This window comes from Apis florea, unplaced genomic scaffold (genome assembly GCF_048593485.1).
Source record: "Apis florea isolate Af1SG1 unplaced genomic scaffold, ASM4859348v1 contig_3170_pilon, whole genome shotgun sequence".
In the NCBI taxonomy this organism is placed as follows: Eukaryota; Metazoa; Arthropoda; class Insecta; order Hymenoptera; family Apidae; genus Apis; species Apis florea.
The window spans coordinates 1330053-1342164 of NW_028256714.1; the positions used below are offsets into that span (position 1 = coordinate 1330053).

At 33.3% G+C, this 12112-nt stretch overlaps 1 protein-coding gene across 5 annotated transcripts; it reads left to right on the forward strand.

Moving 5' to 3' along the window:
* The first annotated feature begins 1706 nt into the window (after positions 1-1706).
* LOC100865616 (uncharacterized) lies at positions 1707-12112 on the forward strand. Of its 5 annotated transcripts, XM_086910199.1 has the most exons (12): positions 3467-4952; positions 5055-5213; positions 5306-5481; positions 7670-8134; positions 8461-9415; positions 9500-10117; positions 10251-10554; positions 10634-10704; positions 10796-10989; positions 11080-11207; positions 11289-11468; positions 11578-12112. In XM_086910199.1, the coding sequence occupies exons 4-12, from the start codon at positions 7831-7833 to the stop codon at positions 12073-12075; spliced, it is 3252 nt and encodes a 1083-aa protein (XP_086766325.1). In that variant the 5' UTR covers positions 3467-4952; positions 5055-5213; positions 5306-5481; positions 7670-7830; the 3' UTR covers positions 12076-12112. The 5 variants fall into 5 exon arrangements, with proteins under 5 accessions (XP_003693146.1, XP_012341113.1, XP_086766326.1 ...); XM_003693098.4 differs by lacking the exons at positions 3467-4952; positions 5055-5213; positions 5306-5481 and adding an exon at positions 1707-2165; XM_012485659.3 differs by lacking the exons at positions 3467-4952; positions 5055-5213; positions 5306-5481 and adding an exon at positions 2343-2596.

Here is a 12112-nt window from a genome sequence, read left to right on the forward strand (position 1 = left end):
CGATTGTATATGGTACATCTTTGTCGTTACCGTTACAATCGGGACCATGTTGCACTTCCTGCTGACTCCGCAGGAATACAAATTGGCAACTTGACGCTGTGGCTAGTTTGTAATCGAATCTTCTGTCGTAATTTTACATGAAAATCCAAATAACAATAAATTTCTATGAAAGTTCAATTTACGTGTATTACTTAAACATAAGAATCTTACTACAAGTAAAACCATCCTCACTTTTGTATCCTTTTGATCCTTTTACAATTTTTCTTATTTTGTTAAAACTTTTTGTTAAAAAACATCTATTATCCTGTAATTTATTTATATAGAATATTTATATAGAAAAACTTTTAAAAAAATTTGAACATTTAAATAATTAAATTTTATAATTCAAACCTAATTCTAATGTTAAAAACGATAATACAATATTATTTTACAATAATTTTATTTTATTTAATAGTTTACACATCCACATCCTCCGTTTTAAAAGTCCTCCAATAAAAACACGGTAAAAGAAAAAGATCTTTTTCTTCTTGTGTTATCATCTGCATTCGCAAGAGGTCAATAACAGGAACTTAAAAAAATAATACAAAAAACAAATCGTACGTGACGTAAAACACGTGAACCCATACTAATCCCCCCCCTCCCTATATCGGTGAGGTAGTAATTTAAAAGCTGCTATAAAGTATCATCGTCAATCTAGTTGCGTCATAATAAATACTTTCCCTGGCTGAGAGACCTTGTTCGTCTTTTTCTATTCGGGACTATCTGGTTTCTGGCCGGATGTGAATCGGTTCAGGAATTGAGGATATATATCGATTCATAAAGGTCGATAGTAACCGGTAAAGGTTAACGAACGTGCCGCGACAGGATAAAATCGAAAAAAAATATTTTCGAAGGTCCTGCCGAAGGACACACCTGTATTATAACATTCTTGAACTGCATTCTTTCGAGTTGGAAAAAAAAAAAAGAAAACATAGATGGTTCTAAAATAAAAATGGTAAACGCTTTTTATATATATATATATAGCTTAAATGCATTTTATGAACAATGAAAGTGCATCAAAATGCGTGAAATACGTGCAATGTTTCCAGCATATGAAACTGAAAAAGAGATAAGAGATTTTTTTTTAATTTTTAAGCGATGAGTCAAATACAGAATAAAAACTTTGACGCAAATATTTAAAAAAAAAAAAAATAGCAATTATAAAAAGAATTGATTGTAAATATTTTATATGTACATACATATATCTTCTTTCTTTTTTATCTCCTTAATAATATTCGTATTTATGAGAGAAGAAAGTTGTTATGATTATTATCAATCTAGAAATCATTTAGTCAATCTAGAAAACATTTCTTATAATTTAAAATTAAAATAATCTTTATGAAAATTATATAAAAGTATAAAATGTTAATATAATTGTTTAAAGAGTTTCTAAAAAAAAATCGGAAAATTATTTCAGAGACGAAAAATTTGCGAGAAACTGTTCCATTTGGAAGATGCAAAACAATCTCGACCTTTCGAGGGTCTCGACTTCGTGTAGGAAACACTGATTCTAAAATCGTTGCGAAAGATCGTTGATCCTCACGAGCGACCTTCGCGAAGATACAAGAAAGGTCGTACCCGGACGTTCTCAAATTTTTGCTAAAACCCGTCCCCACGGTTTTTCTAAGTATTGGCTCCCTCTCGTTGATCGTCACAAAGACTCTCTTATACAAGAGGAGAGGTAACCGAGAAGAAGCCAAACAGAAAGGAGAGGGAAAGATCGCGATGGCCTCGACGTGCCAGCTCCGCCTCGCGAGGCGCGCAGCCACCAAGTGAAAGTGGGATTTTGCTTTCTACCCGTGACCAGTGACAAGCGCGCCGTGCTCGCGAACGTCTCTTTTCTACCGTGAGGATGTGTCCACTCGTTGTCCGTTGATGAACCAACGACACACGTACGACGTGTCGAAAAAAAAAACCGCCAATTTCAATCTCGTTACGATGACAGTGTTATTCTGACAGTTGGGCGAACAGCCTCGAAATCGCATCGTTACGAAAAAGTGCGCGGTGTGAACAAGTGCGAAAGGTAAAAATGTCGAGACGCAAAAAGAACGATAACCGGTTCGTTGATGTGATTTTTACGTTTCTGATTCTTGGTTGCTCCTTCTTTTCAACGAACTGTCAACAAGGTACGTTTCTTTTTTTCTGAAAATACACCCGCGAAAAGTACCCCTTTAGAACAGCAAATTCGAGTGCATCTTACTTTGCGTTCCGACCGAGAGGGCGCGTTACTGATGTTATCCGCGCAATCCTTTCATGGATAAAGTACAGAGTAAATGCGAATGTCCTCGCGGACATATGTGTCGCGGAAGATTTATGGGATTCCAGGTTGTCTCGGTTGAATTTTTACTACCCTACAACGGGGCGCCCTCAGATTCTTCGAAGTATAATAATATATTGTGGCCGTGTGATTTACGAGCAACGGTGGACTTGGAAGTTTGTTCAACCACGGCCACTGAAAGATCCCGTTTGATTTTGACAACGTAATACGAGTGGAATGTGTAGGTGGTATTTATGTAATCCGGCGAGTCGACGGTGTATGACTGTCACGATTCACTGGGTACGGTAAAATCTCTCTGCCTTAATTCGTATTCTTTGTCGTTTTAACAGCGAACAAAATTTTCGATCAGTTGCTGTGAAATATCAATTGAAGTTTTTTATCGTATTAGAGATTTCAATTATATGTAGGTTATTTTGTAGGTTATCACTTTTTTTATATTATATTATTATATATTTATTCTGCTCTTATTTTATATATAAGCAAGGCATAACAATCATATAATATAATCTTACTACGTAACAATAGATGAGGAGATATGTTCGGATGAGTGGTATGTGCAAATTTTTGTGTGCAAATATAGTAATAGCGCAGTATACTTCGTGTAACCCGGCCTTAAACCTATAGATGAGATAAATGGATGGTCGCTGTGCAATACTAGATAGTTTGAATTCGTGACCTGCGATACATTGCGATACAATACGCAATACAATAGAACCACAATTCTGTACGAGTGTTACAATCGCGTACCACGATAAGGCAATTGAACTTCTATTGTTATGTGCAATAACGATTTCGAGAGGTACGATTATCATGATTCCTTAAAACGGATATATCTAATTTCAATCGTGAATGATAAAATTGACATGATAATTCTATATGTACTATTTTTTTTTATTATCGTACATCGTATAACATTCATAAAAAGATATCGAAATAAGAATCATATTTTACGCTCATTAAATACTTAATTGAATTCATAAAATTAAGAAAAAAAAATATGATTTCGTTGTGCGAAGTGAATTTCATTTTTCGTTTGTGGGGTAATTGGTTGGCGTTAATAGAATCGTGAATTAAATTAATCAGATCAAAAGTAAAAGGTTCGCGTAATTTACGATGCATAGTATATTCAATGATGATAAACTTGTTTACGTTTCATTCAGTGATTTATTTTTTTTAATAACGAAAAACTAAAAATATAAATTTTAATTTGTTATTCAAATCTGAAAAATAATGTTTTCTTTTCATCAATAGAATGCGAATTGCGACAATTTTTCGCGTCGTTTTTTAGTTTAAACCGTCAATAAACATAGAAGCAGCAATACAAAGCAAATGACATTTTTATTCAAAAAACTTAGTTTCCATTTCTTGAAAAAATTATGATATATATATAAATAACGCATTATTGCTTCATAACTTTAAAGGTTAATTGAAAATATGAATATCAATCATTTTGTTAGGAATTATAACTGTAAATTGAAATCTCAGATATATCCTCATTCGTGTGTGGGCGTACAAGACATACGGTTTCCATATAAATGATTTCTGTGAAATATGACACGGTTTCGTCGTGCACCTCATGACCTCGCTCTTTTCAGTGTAAGTTTTAGTAATACTCATCTTACGGATCTCGTAATAAATAAAATTCTTAAATTGCATAACCAAATTTATCATGAAATTAAGCATCAAATTAGGAAAGTCCAAAACACGAATCAAATCTTTCCAGAATGATTCATAACGCATTATTTTCGCAAATTATTGAAATACCTATATTTCCATTATTCTATAAATAGTGTTACGAGATGAGTAAGGTATATTCATTTTTCTCATTTGAATCATTAACCTTGAAAAAGAAACTTCTCTAGAGAAAGTTCGTACCAATATGCGTAGTAATATCTATGCATTTAGTTATTTCCTTACGCCTCGTTTCTATATCGATCGTTTGTTTAAATCTCGTGACTTTCAAACTTTCAATTTTCAAAAAGCATAATATAATAATATCTATAACAGTGATTAATCAACAATTTAACAGATGAATAATATCGAATTGAAGGATTTTTTAAATATCAATTAAAAAAAATTTTCGCATTCCTATACAAAACATGACAAATAAATATTAATGATAAGTTAGTGGCGCCAATCTGCACGTGAAGTTCTTCATTAATCATGTATATAGTGGAATTCGAACATCACGTATCAAGGATCTACAATTTAATTATGAAGTATCGTAATAACGGTGTGTTCGCACATGGAAAGTGCGTATCAAGCGTCGAATCTTTGACGAGGCGCGGTTCTTATTTAGGCTTCGTTTTCACTAGGATTGTAGGCCAGAAAATGGCACGATCGTGTGGCTGTTGCGTGCAGACACAAATCTTTCGCCTTTTACACTCGCTTTGAATAAGAAAAGTCACGGTACAATAAACATGAAACGTGTTATTTCAAAATATCGTCATACCAGTCAGATGTAGTTCTGCGACCTGCAGTTGGATATAAATACATTATTGAGTGAGAGAAAAGGCGCGAACGAATTTAATCAGTTTTAAATCGTGCAACGAGGTTACATCATCTCGTTTTACATGGGACGAACAAATAAAAGTTTCGTGAAATATAACAGAGGTGTATGTTTATGTATGTTTATGTATGTTATGATGTTTACGTATATATTAACAGAATTGTATTGTATAGTGTGTATATATATATATATATATATATATATATATAATTTTATATATTTCTGCAGAAGTAGTAAAAGAATGGATATAAATATATGTATTTTCCGACATGAGTAAGAGCATTGTTAATGAGGCCACTGTATTTTGAGATATGACTATTCATCTGTGAAAGTTGATAAGTTTTCTGAATAACAATAGCATTTTTTAGTAGAAAATATTCGACAAAGGTAGTATGATACTATACACATAATCATATGATATATTAGTGATTAATTTTTAACAAAATAAAGTTATGATAAACAATATATAAATTTTCCAGTGAAAAAGTCATCGATATTTTAGCAAGTACTTCAAGTTAAGAATTCGTGTGAACGTATGTGCGGAGACGCGATCAAGTCGAAGGACGATTGAAAGGAGAACGGCTACACTCGCCCCATTATTTATATACAACTTCGTTGCTTAAGCTTGGCACGCGCGACTTCTCGCTCCTTTCGTGTATGTACACCCGTTAGAATTCAGCCAGACACTTCCTGCTGTCTCGATCGTGAAAGTACTAAACGAGTTTTATGAAAATACTAGTATTGGCATATAAATGGTTTCGAATTACGTCAATAGATCGATGAATTGGCCAACAGCTGAAAATATCGAATCCGGATATATACTATAAGACGTATGATCAAGTTCCGCTAAAAGATCTAGAATGACATTGATCGAATAAATCACCATAATTTTATTAAATATCGATGAATTTGCAATGAATTTTATTACTATTACAACACGCAAAAAGTTTATCATGTTTTTTAAAAAGCATTAAAGACTGATGTAACGGTTCGAGATTGTATTAGTATAAAATTAAATATATGACGCGAAGTAACATACTTCCATTGACATTTAGTCACGTAGCATTTACCACAAGTATTCATACATATGCTGTTAATAGCGCAATAATTAATAGCGTTGAATCTGAAAAATATTTACTCATATAAAAATAGATTTATTATATACAATCAAGAATTAACAGTTTCTAAAAATAACTTTAACATATTTAAATCAATAGTATTATAAAGAAACGCAATCTAATATAATTTTCTTTTCTCTATATATATATATATATATATATATGATAATTAAGAGAATTTAAAGTGCAAGTGAACTTTAGTAATCTACGAAATGACGCGTGTGCGTCTAGTAGTGAAAAATCAAACCGTATGCCAAGAAAGGAATCGCAAGAAAGCCAGCACAATTAACGTATTCAAATAGCGTAACCACGCCTTAATTTATATTCGCTCTCGGATTTCGAAGGTCTGGAGCCTTGTCAATTCCATCGCGGACACACCCACGGAACTATTCCAGTTACAACATTTGCCACTGATACAACCCTTTTCAAGAATATCCCGCGGTGTTGCCAGTCAGAATATTTCACTCATTCTTCCTAGGAAATATAATATTCTGCTGAATAAGATTATCGTGAGCCAAAATTTATGCGCATTTCGTGTAGCCGTAATATATTTTATAGCACTAACAGAGCGCTAAGAAAAGATTTAAATATTTTTGGTAGATGTATCATTTGTTGAATCGAACAAAGAATGTTCAATGCATAAAGTAGATTTGCAATTTGAAAGGATATTTTTAACTTTCTTAAATTTTTCTTTTTTAGGAAAATAATAATAAGATCATAAATCAATTCGTAAATTTGTTCGAAAGAAGGGATAATATTATACTATATAGATGCTCGACTTGAAGATAGCGGAACTTAATGATATTGCATATAAGAAGAGGAGAAACTGGAGTAAAGAATCTTTTTACACGAAGTTTGAAAAAAGTTTGTTGGATACGTAATACATCGTATTTCTTACGATTTAGAAATTTGATTCCTTTCTTAAAATTGTTGCAAAAATTGTTTCCTGATTATTTGCTTACAATAATGCATTGCACACTTTCAGGAATTGAATTTGTTAGCAATAATTTAAAAATTTTGTTTAATCGGTATAAGAATAATCCGGTAGAAGAAAGTTTAAATATAAAATAATACGAAAGTAGAACATACTTTTTCTAATTGAAAGCTAAAAAAAGGAGAACATCGATAAAACTAAATTCTCGAACAAGAAAAGATTATCGCTGCGTGTCGAATAAAAATTAAGTTTGATCATCTTGAACGTGAAAACTGGATCAAATTTTTTTCTAATCAAATAAAGTTGGAAAAAGTTGGAACCTAAATATTATATCTATATCTGGCACAACAACATCATCATAGTAACAATATACGTAATATCTTACGTATTTGAGAACTCTATAATATGAAAATCTAAATGATTGCTTAATTATACAGTGTGACAGGAAATTTGTCAAGTTTTCCGCGAAAAGACAAGAAAATGAAATAGGCTGTTTCTCGATGCAAAAGGCATTACAAAACACTAAGAAACAATGATGGAAAGTGTCTTCGCTTTCTTTCGGAAAGGCTCGGAACAGTTTCTCACGGAACATGCTGGTTAAGTCCGTGAAAGAGCAACTATGATTTATACATGATTGTGCGAATCGAGCACACCCATTTTCTATTTTCAATGCTCTGATTTTTATACATTTATTTACTTACTTTTTAATTTTCTACAAAATTTCGAGACTTTTAATTTTTTAGATTTCAAAATTTTTAATCTTTCAAATTTTTCTTAAAATATCGTTACAGAGAATCAACGAATTTCCACTCGAGGATCAGCCGAGACTTGGGACCAATTATCGCATCTGATACCGACGAATTCGGTATACGAACAACAAGATAAAAATGCATCCCCTCCTGTTAACAATCCAGAAGAGGCGTTGTTACGCTCCTTGGACGAGAATAACGTCATGGAGACGTCGAAAACAAACGGGAAGATGAACGAGCGTGAAGAGGAAGCGGACGAAGAAATGTACGAGGATGAGTACGAGGTTGAAACCGAATCAAAAGTGCAACACGAGACTTCGGAACTCTCCAAGATCACCGATGACACGGTGAAACACGAAAAATCTTCGCCGGATTTATCTTCTCGCGTAGAAGACACTTCGTCCAGAGACGAAGATTACGTGGAAGATCCCTCGACAAGTCAATATGACGCGTATTATTATTACGATGATTATGGAAATACCAATAAATCACGATACGAGGCCATAGGTGAGATACAATTTAAATTCTGTAACATTTAAAACTCGATTAATCAATTTTCTTATATCTGGATAAAGATAGAAATTGAAAGATCATACGAAATCGATTACTTTCTATCGTAAGGCAAAGACGCGACTACGTTTTTAATTTGTCTTTTTTCCCCCGTGAAATAGCACGACAATATCAAATAATTATGATCTTGCAAACGCGTTCTGTATTGTGTAAACTCGTTTCATCACTTAGCGGTATGGAAACGCAACGGATGTGTATACCATAAATTCGAGTTCCTTCCGCATCATTGTGCTTAAAAGAGTAAGATTCTCCAAATTTTGCAGCAAACCCTGACACTCTCGACTATCCAGACGCGGAGGAAGAGGAAAAGGAGACGGAGGAACTAGAAAAACAAGAAGAAGAAACGAGAAAATCGGAAAACAACGAATACGATTCGTCGGAGGCGGAAGAGGAAAATCTAGATACTCGTCACACGGCGAATGTAAACGATTCTTCGTCGGATCTTTTCGACGAGAAGGATTTGGATACGTCGATTTCGATGACGAACAACGAGGACGGTTCCTCGATGGAGGGCAGTCATAAAATGTACGCTTTTCTCGGACCACCGATCGTGAAAACAAATTCCACCTCCGTGGATAGTTCCATTTTGATCGGTGGAGCTGTGGTCTCTGTGGTAACAACCAAGAGCGTGGTCAACGGCACGATTTCCATTCCAACTACAGCTGCTCCAACCACCACCGAACAAGTTGCAGCGCCACCTTCGTCCACGTCACTTGGAACCACCGAACAACCCGTGACAACAATAACGACCGAAGATACTTCCAGAATATTGGCTTCCGTGCAAACGAGCCGCAGCATATCCGGTGCACGATTCTTACCATTTCCTGTGATAGATCGCGTCGAGCCGATCGGCAGCCATAACAATGAAAAGAAAACGTCTCCGCCTCCAGAGTCCACGGAAAGTGTTAGTGATAAATTGGACAGGGTACAGTCCGAGTTGTCCAACGGTTTTCTCGCTGGTGGCTTCAGAACTTCCGGCAATGCGCTTCAATTGGACGTTCTGAACGAACGTGATCGAAATAATCGTAGGAGGTACACTACGACTGCCAAGACACCAGTCATTAACAAATTTGTACCTCGTCGATATAACGATAAGAGGATTGATCATATCACGCCGAAGTCGAAGATTGAGACAACGCTTGATAGCCTGGAAGGATTGTTACCTCGTGATTATGTTACAAGAAGTTCGATGTCAATGCCTCCAAAGACTGGATTTAGGTTGGTGATGTTTTAAAATTTTATATTTATATCTTAATCTTTTTAAGATTACGTATGTAAGAGAGATATATTAATGTCCTTTAGATGGCCTACAAAGAGCACAACGACAGAACGAACTACAACTCAGGTCACGTCAACTACCTCCGTTACTACGAAGAAAACTAACGTGATCGTTCAAGATATCCGCTCCTTCTTACCACCTGGATACGAATTAAAGAAAGAGGATGCGGCTGTTACAGAAAGTTCTCTATTAAGCGATATTCTTGCGAAATCTAAGGTTGATATATCGTCGTTATTGCCAGCAGATTATGACAAGAAAAGAAATGAAGGAAACTCAAAAAACAAAGTAATTACAACAACAGCGAAGAATTTAGATGTTTCCGCAGAGAAATCAATAGTCGATATAAAAATTCAGGATTTATTCGCCAAATCCAAGTTTGATATCTCTTCTTTCGTACCGCGTGATTACGAACAGAAAATTAAAAATTCCTCTTTAGAAACGAAAGATGTTCACACTGAGGATGCAAACAAATTTAATATTACTACAACAACAGAATCTACTTCGACTACGATAAAGTCTAAATTTGTCTTTCCTAGTTCTCTCGGCAGAACAGGAAAACCAATTCATAAAATTACCACATCACCGAAACCACGAACCGATATACTTGTCACGCCGAAAATACGAACTGGTTGGCCTACCAGGTAAATATTTTATTTTGTATTATTTGGATTTTGAAATTTAAGATTTAAATTTGAACGTTAAATGTAAATTTAATGAAATTAAGCCTGAAATTAAGCCGATCTTGGTGACAAATTTTTGTTTAAAATATTTCAGACCTACCACAGAATTTAAATGGCCTACTCCATCAACTACCACGCCAATCTCGATAGAAGAACTCCTGGCTCGAGCCACAATGAGTGTTTCTGAATTACTCGTTCCAATAACCAAAGTATTGTCAACCACTTCAACGACTACAACTACAACAACGACACCAAGACCGACTACACCAGGAATTTGCGAACAAGATTGTGAAGTCGCTGGAACTATAAGAATAACTGGTAATGCAAGTTGGGTACCGGAACTCCTTGATCGAAATACTCAAGAATGGCAAAATCTTGCCAATGAAATTGAACGAGAGGTATTCATATGAATTTATTATTAAATTAGAAAATGTTTATTTTACATGCTTATAGAGATATATATTTAATTTTTAATAGATGAACTTTGTATTCTCAAAATCTACTGTCTTGGCAAAATGGTATAAAAAAATAAGAATTGATTCATTCAGGTAATAAGAACAATATATTAAATTTTTAAAATTATCACTATTCTTTTAATCGAATTTATGAATTTATGAATTCTTTTCTTTCTTTTTTTAGCGAGGGCAGTATTTTAGTAGATTATTTTGTTGAATTGGCCAATATGCAGCAGAAAGTTAATACGCAAGATTTAAAAGTTATTTTTCACGATTCTTTAAGAACATATAATACAAATAAATGGAATGAGACGAAAACAAAGGATTCGATAAAACTTGGATCATTTACGATCGATCCAAAATATACGGATTTTGTAGGTATGTCATATTATTAGTAAATAAATAAATATTTAACAAAATTGAAATATGAAAATCTTCATATTTATTTTAAAAATAATTCTTTTTTAGTGATACCCAAAGCAACTCCTCCTCAATATATTGAAAAAGACGATAGACTATTTCCACAATGGGCAATTGCTGTAATTGTAATTGGTGTTGGTGGATTACTCTTTATCATTATATTTGGCGTTTCTGTTGTAAGTATTAAATTACAAGAGCAAACATTGATAATATTAATAAAATTAATATTTAATATAATACAATTATATAATTCTTAGTTAATAAATCGTCACAACGGTTCAAAATTAAAACCATCTATATCTACAATTTACGAAGAGAAAATAGCAAAAAGTATGTCAACCCACAGATCTAGTGATTATTCAAAACCTGTACATACGATTTGGACTGATCCAGACGTTTCTTGGAATGACAAATCTTTTGAATCGACTTCCAATAAGGTAAAATTCTAAAAATATATATATGTATACATCGTAAATTAAATTAAAATATATATATATATGTATATGTATATTTTTTTAACAAATTTATATTCATTTTATTTTCAAGATACTTGTCGAAAAATCTTTTCAAGAAAATAAAAAATATAATATGTATGATAGTTGGAGATCGGAATGGAATGGTTATTATTACAATGGATCTCATACCAGCAATAAATATGGTGGTTATGATATTACAAATTTATCGAATCATAATCTTCCTAATTACGATATAAATGAAGCAAGTCATGATCTTTCTAATTATGATACAAATTTATCAAGGCATGATCGTTCTGATTATGATACAAATCTATCAAGACATGATCGTCCTGATTATAATACAAATATATCGAGACTTGATCGATCTGATTATGATACAAGTATATTGAGGCACGATCGTCCTGATTATAATACAAATATATTGAGACATGATCGTTCAGATTATGATACAAATATATCATGTCACGATCTTCCTAATTATGATACGAATATATCCTGTCGTAATCTTCCTGATATCGATACAAATATGTCACGTCATAATCTTCCTAATTACGATACAAATTTTTAAAGTTTATTGTAATAAAATAAAATTTCTATTAATTCCA

What these genes read in the sequence shown, in the direction of transcription:
- LOC100865616 (XM_003693098.4), top strand. Translation starts at nt 2,069, where the DNA reads ATGTCGAGACGCAAAAAGAACGATAACCGGTTCGTTGATGTGATTTTT. An exon ending in TTCAACGAACTGTCAACAAG is followed by an intron (nt 2,166 to 7,669) that starts GTACGTTTCTTT and finishes ATATCGTTACAG; the next exon opens with AGAATCAACGAATTTCCACT. An exon ending in ATCACGATACGAGGCCATAG is followed by an intron (nt 8,135 to 8,460) that starts GTGAGATACAAT and finishes CAAATTTTGCAG; the next exon opens with CAAACCCTGACACTCTCGAC.